The sequence below is a fragment of the Gossypium hirsutum genome, chromosome A09, assembly GCF_007990345.1.
Source record: "Gossypium hirsutum isolate 1008001.06 chromosome A09, Gossypium_hirsutum_v2.1, whole genome shotgun sequence".
In the NCBI taxonomy this organism is placed as follows: Eukaryota; Viridiplantae; Streptophyta; class Magnoliopsida; order Malvales; family Malvaceae; genus Gossypium; species Gossypium hirsutum.
In genome coordinates this window covers 55,824,031-55,837,718 of record NC_053432.1, presented here as the reverse complement: position 1 = coordinate 55,837,718, position 13,688 = coordinate 55,824,031, and the positions used below count along the sequence as shown (strand labels likewise).

Sequence of the window (13,688 nt, the reverse complement as noted above, 5' to 3'; positions counted from 1 at the left end):
AGGATGGTATATCAAAGTCAAATAAGTACGAATGTAAAGACAAGATTTTTTGTGGGAATCTTAGATAATCATGATGTGTAATTATGAAAAATACATTGTCCACATCGAGGTCAAATCATGTAGTTATTATACTTTTTTAAACATCTTGGATACAAATTCTATAAAAATTTTAATCCCATAGAAAGCTTGACCAACAAATTGTTTACATGTTGATCTTCTCTTTATACTGCCGGAGATTAGAGAATGAGAACCATTATTATCATTTATTCAAAATTTTAAAATATGGAGCTATTCTTTGAGTTTGAACATAAGTCGAAATATTTGAATGTATTTAATTAACAAATGAGGGTTAAGAAAGTGTATCGTAACTATTAATCATTAAATAATTTGTTAAAAAAAAAAGTGTAAAGTTGAAATTTTAAAAATATTGAATGAATTTATGAAGTTGATAGAATTAAAATTAAATAATATCGATTAATTTTTATTTTATTTTTTTTTATAATTGAGGAGGAACATGAAATTACGATTTTAAAATCTCCCCTAAGAAATAGTGATAGGCTTAGAAAGTGGAAAGAGTTAATCAATGATTTAATTGTACATCCTTTGATTGCTTCATTTCTTTTGATTGAGTTGCCAACTTATTTATGCTCCTTTTAATTATAGGATTTAATTTAAATAAAAAATTGAGAATTTCTAAATTGGAAATTTGGGTTTTTTTAAAGAAAATTAATATAAATAATTTTTTATGTTTTTTTAAATGCAATAAAAATTGAATTAAATAAAATAAAATAGGATAATTCAACAAATAAAATATTAATTTTTTAAAACATTTTTTACTCTAATTACCATAACTAAAATCAAATGACATATTCACAAGTAAACAATTTCAACTTCAGAGATTTCTTCATTATTTTAGAATCAATCAGTTGGTAATTAGTAATTTTGGAGCAATTAATGGAAGAAATTTCAATGAATTTGATGCCTATAAATTTCTTGGTTTTTTGTTTACATTTTTCATCCAAAGCTTGAATCTTTTTGAAGCAACGTTAGCAATGAATAAGAGATTTTCAAGTGTGAGTTTAGTCACTATTGTGCTTGTTCTTATTGCAGTTCAAGTCAATGGTTTCTTCCCCTTTGATTACGAATCTGAAGTTGCTCAAAATTTCGATGAAAATTCATTGCTTTCAGAATCTCAAGTTTATGAGCCCCAATCCCATTACTTTCACAAGGTAAATCCTGAAGAAACATCTTTGCTTTCTCAATCTGATCTTCCTCATGATTCATTCGAAACTCAAAATTTTGAATCCACCAATCTACCTTTCGAAACTCAACAATTTCCTTTTGAAATAAATCCAAACCATAGAATCAAATCACCGGCACCATCACCACTAGAAGTGTCGTCACCAGCACCGTCACCCGTAGAAGTGCCATCACCTGCACTGTCGCCTGTAGAAGCTCCACATCCTCCAAAACCGAATCCAGACAACACTTGTAAATTGAAGTGTTCGACGAAATGTCTAAAACAAGATATTCCAATTCTTCACAACTTATGCAACAAAGTTTGCAAGTTAAGATGCTTATACCATTATGCAGATCTCATCTACACTTGTACCGATCGTTGTGCAGAATCCATGCCCAATAACTTCAAATCTGGTAAAAATAATCTATATTATTTTGTTATTTTTATCAAATATTATTTTCATTAAATTCTGATACAAATTCTATTATTTACAGATAAGAAGAAAGAAGCTGCATATGTGAAATACTGCTACAAAAAGTGCATCAAGAATTTCTAATCTTTTTTTTTTAATTATGTTTTAGATTGAATTTCTAATTTTATAAATTGTGTTCATTAATAAATAAATTCCCTTACATTTACTCTTCTCATATCTCCATTGATGTTTGGCTATGATTTTTTATATATTGTTTACCTTTTTTATTACATATTTTTTCTTTGATTTAATTTAATTATTGAATCCAATATTTGTATTCCATTATTAACAATTTCATTTTATTTTTTTAAATTTAAATATTAAAAATGTTTTATATTAATGCCTGTATTTTATAAACAATCTATTTTGGTTGCCTTTGTATAGTTTTTATTTTTTTAGTGACTAAACACAATAAAAAAAATTAATAATTGATAATTATAATTGAAATGCTTTATTATTTTAATCAATCATAATTAAAATAATAAAAAATATGATTTCATTCAATTATCAAAATAAGTTTAAATTAAAAATAACATAATAATTTTTATTTTATTGAGCTATTTAAACTATTAATAATTTATTAACTTGTAATTTTAAATTTTTTTTAATATTTAAGATGCTGATAGGCGTCGAAACTACCAAATATAAATTTTTATTACAAAATAACAGTAATTAACAGTATAGAGCTGTAAGGTTTAGTCCACAGGGACTGGCTATCTAATTTCATCTTTTTTTTGGGACCATAATCGCTGTTGTAATCACAGTTGTGCCCATGACCTGTGCGTAGAAACGCTGAAAATAAAAATAAAAATAAGAGATTTAAAATTGATTAAGGAAATAAAATAAGGAAATACAATAAAATAAAATACAATAAAAACAGATTCGAAAATGTAAAAATAAATTTAAGAAAATAAAATAAATGGATAAATAAAATTCTTTTTAAACTTAGCATTAGCCTCGGGTTACTCCAATTTTGAATCGATCTTTGAAATAGATTTTCCCTTCCAAGCAATAAGCTGGTTATTGCAATCGAGGATCCCTCAAACCGCCAACTCTTCCTCTCGTAATCAATCCCGGTATCACCTACAAATCAACCCTTGTTGAATTTCCAACTATGTGGCACAAACCCGTAATTTAAGACTTCGACAGCCTTGTAACCTAATAAGCCCAACTCGAATTAACGGCCTCAACCATGTGGGTCGTTTAAATTCGATCACAATCTCCCTTAACGGAATCCAACTAGCTTTTTGCAATTGCACATGCCAATTTGTTCGCGGTTTTGAATACAGCACCACCGACTCAACTTCCCAACTGTACGCCAAATGATTCCAACCCAACATGTGCTTTTTAAATTGAAATTGAATCAACTTTGAGGGACGAATTTGTTCTATCCTATATACCGAAGAGATAGCGAATACCGAATTGCAAAGTATTTAGTCTGGGTTCATATCTCATGATTACTTTGTCGAAGAGATAAACGGGCTAAGGCTAAAAAAAGTTTAGTTAATCATGAAAAAAAATCATGTTTTGAAAGAGATCTTGTGGAATTGTGAAAGATGGAAAGGAAAAGGGTCTTGGAAGGTAATTAAACCAAAAGGCTAAAAGTTAAAGAAAAAAAAAGGAATGAAACAACAGTATAGAAAATCGAGGCAGGAAGGGAAAGAAAATTAAGGAATTTTATTGAATGCGAAAGGCAAAATTGTGTGTCTAGTTATTTATATTTTTTTAAATATTATAATTAAATAATCCTAAATATTATTACTAAATATTATCACTAAATAATTCAAAATTTAAAAATAAAATTTAAACTAGATATTAAATTTAAACTAATTACGGAGTTGTAACAATATTAAAAATTTATCCAGCCACTTTTTAAATATTCAATCTTTCAATAAAGCCCTCATCTTTGCTTTTTGTTCCAATTTAGTCCCTTTTTGTAAGAGTTTGAATTCAGCACACCAACTTCATTCTTGATAAGAAAAATTCAAATTTAATAGCATTTTATTCAATAATTAGCCAAAAAAATATATTAAAAATATGAATTTATCTTGCTATCAAATTCTCCCTACTTAGTCGATGCTTGTCCTCAAGTAGGGGTGAGCGTTCGATCGAATCGAATAGAATCGAATGAAAAAATTTCGAGTTAATCGAGTTAACAAATTATATTTTATCATCCTAATTTGATTTGAAATTTTCTCAAATCGAGTCGAGTGAGATAGAATTCGAATCGAATCGAATCGAATCTAATGTATTTGTTCGAGTTAAATTTTAAAAAATAATTTTGGGTCCTTGTAATCACTGTCACCTACCATAATAAAATTTGTCCACCTTAATCAAATTTTTTATTAACTTTCATCACATCATAATTTATTTATTAATATTTTATATACCGGTTAGCTTATTTGCTTGCTTAGTTGTTTCAATTATCTTTAGATTTTTGTCACTGTGTATTTTGGAATTAAAAAATATATTAAATGTAAAAATGTGATTTTTTAATAAAAGTTATTTTAAAGATAAAATGTAAAATTGATACCAATATAAAATTTTAACACAAATATTTTATGGCATAATTAATAATTCAATTTTAATATAAATATTCAATATGACTAAACAATTCAATAATATAAATAATATAAAATGTGAAATTTAATTTAATAATATAAATAGTATATATAAATAAAATTATTACTATTTATGTTTAGTGATTTTTTTGGATAATTTTGATTTTTTATTTGAGAGTAAAGGGTGAGAAGTAAAAATTTAGGAAAAAAATAAAAAAATTTTGGGAAATAAAAATTTGAGGGAAAGTAAATGGGGGAGTAAAATTTTGGAGGGAAAATATTAAAAAAAATTGGGGGGATGGGTTTGGGGTAGATGAGAGGTGGGATGGGAAGGGAGTAAAAGGTTTAGGGGGAAAGTGGGAGGGAGTAAAAATTTTGGGGAAAAATAAAAAGTTTTGAGGGTTTTGGGGAGTAAAATTTTGATAAAAAGTAAATGGGAGAGTAAAATTCCGGTGGGAAATGGATTTTGGGTAGATTAGGGGGTTGGGATGGGAGAGGAGAAAGTTTTGGGGGGAAAGTGGGAAGGAGTAAAAGTTTTGAGAGAAAAGTAAAAAGATTCGGGAGTTTGGGGTAAAAATGTGAAATATTATAGTTTGATATTCGAATTATTCGAGTTATTAGAATTCGAAAACTCAACTCGATTCGAACTCAAAATTCGAAAAAAAATTCGAGTTGACTCAAATAACTCGATTAACTCAAATAACTCAATTCGTTTAACTTGAAATTCGAGTTTTTTTCGAGTCAAATCGAGTTTTGCTCACCCCTATCCTCAAGCATGATATCCACTAAAAATAATTCGTCAATTCTTTTCAAAATCAAAACCCCCCTTTCTTAGTCAAGCATACTTCAAACAATTAGGTGAATAAAAAATAAACAATTACTAAACTCAATCAATAAGCATTTTATAAAATCTTGAACGATATGTCAAATTTAACTATTTCACTAGATTTTGGCTTAATCAAACATGCGAAACGATCATACCTAATATATACTTTTATCAATTATTATTATTATTATTTTTCAAACATAGTCAAGACTTTTGACGTGAAATGAGATGACAACCCAAGCACTTCACCCTAGTTACTCAACTTGACACGTTTTCCTTATTTATTTATTTCTAACGAATTCGAGACATAATCAAACCTTTTGACGTGAAACAAGATGACAACCCAAGCACCTTATCTTGGTTACTCAATTTCACATGTCCCTAATCGATTTATTTCTTAAGGCAGCTCGATTAGCGGAGTGTTAAAAGCTTCGACTCGTCACCAAACCTTTTGACACGAAAAGAGACGAGATATTGACTCGTCACCTCATCCCGGTTACTCAACTTGGTCTTATTTCTGAATCTTCACTCTTAACCAAGCTATTAGCAAATTCATTTAAAACGAGTACTTTCATTAGGCAAGTTCAATAAAACCAAAAAATTTCATGAAATATTGACTAAGGCATAACATTTTCAATTCTACAAAATATTCATTGATCAAGCAAACAATAGTTATTCATAATTCACCCACTTATTTAAGTAAACTAAACATAAGATCTAGAAGTTTATTTCCGAAACAAATTAAGGAATTATTTAGCGAAACACATGCAAAAAAGAAATAACATGGCACATTCTACGAACCCCCTATTTAGCCCACATTGCCCTCAATATGCAATTTTGAAACAATAATGAATAGAAGGGTCAAGTGTACTCCTCGTGTTAATTTGGCGAAAGATGGTTTGGGCAATTCAAGTTGATTCTAAATCGATTTTGGTCGGTTCGGTCCTGGGTGTATGTTTCAACAAATGGCAACACTGAAATTTGATAGGGTGTGCTCATGCCACGAATTAATTTTGACCTCATAAAAAATGACTGTCTTCATCCATGTTTTTGGTAAATAACATGATCAAACGGATTAAAATGATACTTTATTTAATTCTCAAACTAAATTAGAATTCAAAATTAAATTAAATAAATGAAAATAAATAAAAAATAAATGTGGGTTGCCTCCCATAAAGTGTTTTTGTTTAACGTCATTAGCTCAACGACGTGAGTGTTATTCATTTGGTTTCTCAAGAATTAATTCTTCCATTATGTGCACTTGAAAGTTCTTGCAGAAAGGTTTCAACCTTTTCTCATTGTCCTTGAAGCACTTCCTGGATTCCTCAATTATTGGTGGATTAATGCGCATTTGAGCTTCTTTGTTTGGGTTTATCTTTTCCTCTATCGAAATCCTTAAATGTTTTGGTAACGATTTGAGTTCCAGTTCCGAAGCCTGCAAAATAGAAGGCAAGAGTTTAGTTTTAGAAGGAGAAAGTTTAAAATTTTTGCCTTGACTTTTAGGAAATTGTGGAGTCTCCAATAGAATAATTGTTTCACGAATCATTTCTTTGAACGTCATTAACTCCTCCAATTTATCCACCGTATCGAGGTCTAAACTCTTGCAAAGTATAGTTTGTAACTCATCCTCTTCATGATACTTAAAATGAAATTTTGTTAGTGGTTCAATAATATCAACACTAGAAATATTCGACATTGTGTTGGGTTAGCCCATCACTTCATAAACATTAAATTTTACCACATCACCGTTGAATTTCATAGTGAGGGTTCTACTACGAACATCAATGAGGGTTCCACTACGAACATCAATCTTTGTACATACGGTACTTAGGAATGGCCTCCCGAGTAGAATATCAGAAGCATTTTTTGAGTGGTTGTCTTCCATATTGATGATATAAAAGTCTGCAGGAAAAAAATAATTCATTTACCTTTATGAGAACATCTTCTAACACCCCTTCTAGATATACGCATGACTTATACACCAATTGAATAATCACCCCTGTTTCTTTCAAAGGACCCGTGTTTAGCAATTTAAAAATAGATAAATGCATTACATTAATAGATGCTCCCAAATCACACATGACTTTCTTTATACTAATATTTCCTATTTTGTAGGATATAGAAAACAAACATTGGTCCTTACACTTAGGTGAAATTTTTCTTTGTAGTACTGCAGAAATGTTTTCCTCCACGTTTACCCATTCATTTCCTTGGAGTTTCTTTTTGCTGGTGCACAGTTCTTTCAAAAACTTTCTATAGCGTGGAACCTGTTTAATTATATAAAGTAAAGGAATATTAATTTCTACCTTCCGGAATGTCTTAAGGATTCTTTTTTCCTCTCGTTCCTTTTTAACTTGGGCGAGCCTTCTAGGGTATGGGAGAGGTACAACAAATGGTTTATGTGGTGCCGTATCAGTGGGAGTTGTTGGTTCGACTTTCTGTTCAACGTCGTGGTCACGACTCGTGCTAGGCACTAGTTCTGACTCTTTTCCATCTTTTACGGTCACAACACTCGTATTTTTACATGGGTTTGGCTCAGTTTGAGATGACAATTTTTCTTAGTTCTCCAAACGACTAACCATAAGTGCTAGCTTACTTATTTGCTGATCTAGTTTTCGGAAATGTGCTTCAATATTTTGTTAGAACTTTTCAGTGCTAACGACTAACTTCTCTACTATGGCTTCAAGAGATGAGTTTAGAGGTTGATACTATTGAGGCGTAGGTGGTCTTAGTTGATATGGTTGATTGTATTAAGGGTTCAATCCATAGCTCAGGTTTGGGTGCTCCCTTCACCCTGCATTGTATGTGTTTGGATTGGATCATAACCCCTTTGAGGTGGCCCTGCAAAGTTCCCAACGACATCTATTTGTGCAGTTGTGTCTTCAAGTAAATTTGAGTACAAGTCGATAAGATGATCAAGCTTAGCACAAATCTCGCACAACCAAGCTGGGTTCGTCTATGCTACAAGCATATTTTTAACCACATTATTAAGTTCATTAATTTTATTTACTATGGAAGGAGTACTTAGCTCATGAAATTTTCTCGTATGTCCCATAAAGTAGTTGATACTGTTGAAAATTTGCAACCTTAGTCGAAATTAATTTCCTAGCTCTTTGGGGAATCATGTTCACAAGAACCCCTCCACTAGCTGCATCAATCATCTTCACTTCCTTTGAGAGTAACCACTTATAGAAACACTGTAAGAGCGACCGTTCAGACAGGCTATGTTGTGGGCAACTTGCACACAACTTCTTGTATCGCTCCCAATATTCATAAAGTGATTTTCCTTCTTTTTGTTGTATTTCGACTATACTCCTCCTTAATTCGGCTGCTCAAGCTGCTGGGAAAAACCTATCAAGAAACAATCGAGACATATCAATCCAAGTATTGACAGATCCCGGAGGTAAATAAAATAGTCATTCTCTAGCAGAGTCAGCTAATGAAAAAGGAAAAGCTTGTCGTTTTATTTAATCCCCAGTTACTCATTCTGGTTTCACGCTTAGAGAAACCATGTGGAACTATTTCAGATGAGTATGGGGTTCTCATTTTTCAAAATGCGGGAAGTAGGCAATAAATGTATTAATCTTGACTTCAACTCGAATGGTGTTTCGCTCGCCGAATAAGTCATGCATAACGGTTGTTGTTCATCCGGTGCAGCTGCAAGTTGGTGTATAGTTTGATCTGCCATATCATTTGAAACTTCGGATGAGTAAATATTTTTGATGTAAGATTCTTCTTCAAAGTCGGGTTGTGGTTGTTTATCACGTTGAATAGTTTGTCTTTGAAGTGTTCGAGCCAACTTTTCTATTTCCAGTTCAAATACTAGAGTACCCGATTCCGACCTAATCATAAAGAAAACAAACAAAAATTAGAAATTTTTACCTATCACCGGTAACGGTTCCAAAATTTGATGGGCATCGAAACTACCAAATATAAATTCCTAAGACAAAATAACAGTAATTAGCAGTATAGAGCAGTAGAGTCGAATCCACAGGGATTGGCTATCTAATTTCGTCTTTTTTGTGACCAAAATCGTTGTTGCGGTCATAGTCGTGCCCATGACCTGTGCGTAGAAATGCTGAAAATAAAAATAAAAATAAAAATAAGGGGTTTAAAATTGATTAAAATAATAAAATAATGAAATACGAAAAATAAAATAAAATAAAATAAAAACATATTCAAAAATGAAAAATAAATTTAAGAAAATAAAATAAATGGATAAATAAAATATTTTTTAAACTTAGCATTAGCCTCGGTGTACTCCAATCTTGAATCGATCCTTGAAACAGATTTTCTCTTCCAAGCGATAAACTGGTTATAGCAATCGAGGATCCCTCAAACCGCCAACTCTTCCTCTCGTAATCGATCCTGGTATCACCTGTAAATCGACCTTTATCGAATTTCCAACTACGTGGCACGTACTCGTAATTTAAGACTTCAACAGCCTTGTGATCTGAAAAATCCAACTCGAATTAACGACCTCAACCGCGTGAGTCATTTAAATCTGATCACTATCTCCCTTGACGGAATCGAACTAGGTTTTTACAATTGAACATGCCAATTTGTTCGCAGGATTTTGAATACAACACTGCCGACTCAACTTTCCAACTGTACGCCAAACGATTCCAACCCAATACACACTTTTTGAATTGAAATCGAATAAACTTTGAGGGACGAATTTGTACTATCTCATATACCGAATAGATAGTAAATACTGAATTGCAAAGTATTTAGTGTGGGTTTATATCTCACAATTACTTTGTTGAAAAGATAACTGGGCTAAGGCTAAAAAATGTTTAGTTAATTATGGAAAAAAATCATGTTTTGAAAGTGATTTTGTAGAATTGTGGAAGATGGAAAGGTAAAGGGCTTTGGAAGGAATTAAACCAATAAGTTGGAAAAAAAAGGAATAAAACAACAATATAGAAAACTGACACGGGAAGGGAAAGAAAAATAATGAAAATTTTATTGAATCACAAAGGTAAAGTTGTGTGTTTAACTGTCTGTAGCCTATAAGTATTTATACATATTTTTAATACTAAAATTTAATTAGATTTTTTCTAAATATTATCACTAAATAATTCTAAATATTATCACTAAATAATTTAAAATTTAAACTAGAGATTAAATTTAAACTAATTATAGAGTTGTAACAATATAAAAAATTCTTCAATCTTTATTCAGTCACTTTTTGAATCTTCATTCTTTCAGTCAAGCCTTCCTCTTTGTTTTTTGTTCCAGTTTAGTCCCTTTTTGTAAGACACCAACTTCATTCCTGATAAGAAAAATCCAAATTTAATAGAATTTTATTCGATAATTAGCCAAAAATAAATATATTAAAAAAATGAATTTATCTTACTATTAGATGCAATCAAAAGTAATAGTTTAGCTTGAATTTTAGTTCGATTAGAGTGGACATTGTTACCAATGCATGAGAATGTGAGTTTGAGTACGGTGAAGTGTATTATCCTCTTATTTATGGATTGGGGATGAATTATAGGTAGATCAATGCATTGTGTCAAAAAGAATAAATATGATCAAAACCTATAATAAAATTATTAAAAAAAACATAATAATTGTGCATTTAAATATATTTCAATTTCTGAAAATAAAAATAATTATACAACATAAGTTTACATTTATTGGAAAAAAATATAATAACATAAAACTAAATGTAAACTACATTATTAACTTGTTAATTTTAATTATTCTACTTTTTGAATTAGAAAATTTAATCTTTAGATGGCATCGATTAAATGTATTTGGTTAAATTTCACTATATGCATAAAGTTGTAAATTTTGTCCATATTATTTAATTAGATTTTTCTTAGTAGTTATATTTTTCGCATTTTAATTTTAATGCAAACGACACTATTAATTAATTTTTTGTAAGTAAAATATGAAAGTAAAAAGTTAACATTAATATAATATTACACATGTAATAATATGTTTATCGTATTAAAATTTGGCATAGTGAATAATAAATCGCGTTTGAGGACCAAAAGTGATAATTTTGTGAGGAAAATCGAAATTCATAAACATAAAAGGTGCAAAATAAAAAATTATCATTTAAAGTGGGGTCGTGGCTGAGTTAAGTCCATCAGGTGTCGACTTGACTAAAAAATTTTCCCAAATTTGCTCAAAATCCAATTGCTCTCGTCTTTTACCCACTTTGCTTCATTTTATCTGTCTTTTCTAATTATTTCCCCTTTTGGGTATTCAATATTTTCCATCAAAACTGGTTCTTTAGAGCAATTGAAATCATGAATAAAGAAAGAAGAATTGAGCAGCAATCACCGGTTGAAGCTGAAATCCCTCTTCTTCCCCAAGAAATCATGGTGGAAATCCTTTCAAGGTTGCCCGTCAAATCGCTTTGCCAATTCAGGTGTGTCTCAAAACAATGGCTTTCTCTTATATCAGATCCCCTTTTAGCCAAATCCCACCTCAAAAAAACCGTTAGTAATGATAGTTTTTATTCTCAGAGAAAAAGAGTAATCATTTCCTCACACAATTTGTACTCTCTTGAATATGAATCAATTGGTAGAAGTGGTCGTTTTGATGAGAATTTGGTAGCTTTAGAGCTTGATTATCCCTTGAAAGACAAGCCAAATGGATTAGCTGAGTTATTAGATTCTGCCAGAGATGGTTTTCTGTATTGTGAAAGAAGTGAAGAAGGTAATGATGAATTTCCAGTAATGGTGAAGTTAAATTTACCATTTTGTGTGAACCAAAGGAATTGGGTTGATATCTTAGGTTCTTGTAATGGTTTAGTTTGTATTGCCCCAGATGAAGATACCCTTTTTTTGTTTAATCCTTCCACTAGAGAATCCAAGAGAATCCCAGACCCACCTTCGGGTTTCTTTCCGAACGGTTGGAGTGTTTATGGTTTCGGTTACGATTTTGTTAATGATGATTATAAGGTAGTGAAAGTAGGTTGTGGAACTGTTTGTGTTTACTCATTGAGAACTGATTCTTGGAGGATTGTTTGTAGTTTTCCATATGTGGATAATGTGTCTGAATCCGGAGTGCTTCTTAATGGGACTATTCACTGGATGGTTAGTTTCGAAGATGGGGTGGATTGTAGGTGTGTGGTTGCTGCTTTTAGTTTGGAAGAAGAGGTGTTTTCAGATATGCCGGCACCTGACATTGTCGATACTAGCTTTGAGTTCGTGGTTGGGGTTCTTAATGGTTGCCTGTGTGTGCTCCATAGCCGCAATCAGATGCACAATGATTTTTGGGTGATGACTGAGTATGGTGTGGGTGAATCATGGACTAAACTAACCCTCAGTCTCTCATACATATGTATGAAGCCATTGTGTTTGGCGCAGAACAGAGAAGCCCTGCTGGATGTTGATGGAAAACTGTTGCTGTACAACTTGGAAGACGATAGTTATAGGTACTTAGTGGTTGATGGCATTCCGGCAGGGGATGGTTTTGAAGCTGATACCTACTTGGAGACCCTCGTTTCACCCAATGGCTTCTTTCGGACTTGAACTAGCAGTATCAGGAAATTTGGGAACTTGGGGACAAGTGGTAAGAGCTTAATATGATAAACTCGTTGGAGTCCGAGCAACATGGAATATCAATTGAGCTGTTAGGTTTTCATGGAAGGTTGAGGATGTGAGTGGCAAACCTTCATGTTATATATCTTCAGCATGTAACCATAAGGTAGCCTTATAGTAACTGTTTTAGCTGATATTGTCTTCTATTGATCCTTTAGTTGAAATATCATATATTTGTCGATCATACCTTATACCCATCTCCGAATAAGTGTCGGACATAGGTGTTAGACACTGGTACTTCAAGAAAAAACAAAGAGTCGGAAGAACATATGTTAGAACTTGTTTCCCCCTTTGGCAGACTTAGAGTGGAATGCATATCGGTTTTTCTCCTCTTCATCTTCATGTTCTTCTGTTGGCAAAGAATCACAGCAGCTCTAGTAATCGTTTTTTTGATTGGACGGATCCTTATTCTATGGAATGATACGGAAGCAAACCCCGTAGAAGGTTTAGACTATAGATAGATAAGAAATAGTCGTCAACACGAAGATTTCATCCATTTATACTTTGGTGTTGTCGATAAGCTCTTTGAAATATCATGTACACTAGGTCTTGTAAGACCTGAGATTGTAATTTGGTGTTAGGGATTATCTTTAATGTCTGAAATTTTGTACCCTTTGATTGATCTTCTCATTGGTTTATAATAATAGCTATGAGATTAATGTTATCTTTAGTAGTTTTGATTTCATTTGAATCCTCAAATCTCCATTGTTCACTGGTTATGATTTTTGCATTATACTTCTACTCTTATTTTTTGAAGGAGTTGGAAATCTTTTAAAATTCAAGCTTAATTTCATATAAAAAGAATCTGATTTCAAATTTAATTATTTGTGCTTCACCTCAATCTGAGTTTCTTACAAATCTAACTTCTAAATTTTTAACACATTACATCGAATGCCACAAAAGCGGTTAAATAATAATGGAATCGGTTAAAGTATTGATTTGGAGAAGGGTTTTGAACCGATTGATTTAGGAACTGGGCAAACCTCTATTAAATTGGTTGAACTAAATCTTTAGTATTTTTTAATGA

General features: G+C 31.5%; 2 protein-coding genes across 2 annotated transcripts; both read left to right on the top strand.

The window, feature by feature from the left end:
* The first annotated feature begins 973 nt into the window (after nt 1–973).
* Nucleotides 974–1,863, top strand: LOC107890246 (uncharacterized). The gene is made up of 2 exons (XM_016814724.2): nt 974–1,653; nt 1,735–1,863. Exons 1-2 carry the CDS (start codon nt 1,053–1,055, stop codon nt 1,794–1,796), a joined length of 663 nt encoding a protein of 220 aa, XP_016670213.1. The 5' UTR covers nt 974–1,052; the 3' UTR covers nt 1,797–1,863.
* Nucleotides 1,864–11,213: 9,350 nt separating this feature from the next.
* Nucleotides 11,214–13,325, top strand: LOC107888906 (F-box/kelch-repeat protein At3g06240). The gene has a single exon (XM_016813174.2). The coding sequence runs from the start codon at nt 11,363–11,365 to the stop codon at nt 12,590–12,592; it is 1,230 nt and encodes a 409-aa protein (XP_016668663.1). The 5' UTR covers nt 11,214–11,362; the 3' UTR covers nt 12,593–13,325.
* The last annotated feature ends 363 nt before the right edge of the window (nt 13,326–13,688 follow it).

What these genes read in the sequence shown, in the direction of transcription:
- LOC107890246 (XM_016814724.2), top strand. Translation starts at nt 1,053, where the DNA reads ATGAATAAGAGATTTTCAAGTGTGAGTTTAGTCACTATTGTGCTTGTT. An exon ending in GCCCAATAACTTCAAATCTG is followed by an intron (nt 1,654 to 1,734) that starts GTAAAAATAATC and finishes TATTATTTACAG; the next exon opens with ATAAGAAGAAAGAAGCTGCA.
- LOC107888906 (XM_016813174.2), top strand. Translation starts at nt 11,363, where the DNA reads ATGAATAAAGAAAGAAGAATTGAGCAGCAATCACCGGTTGAAGCTGAA.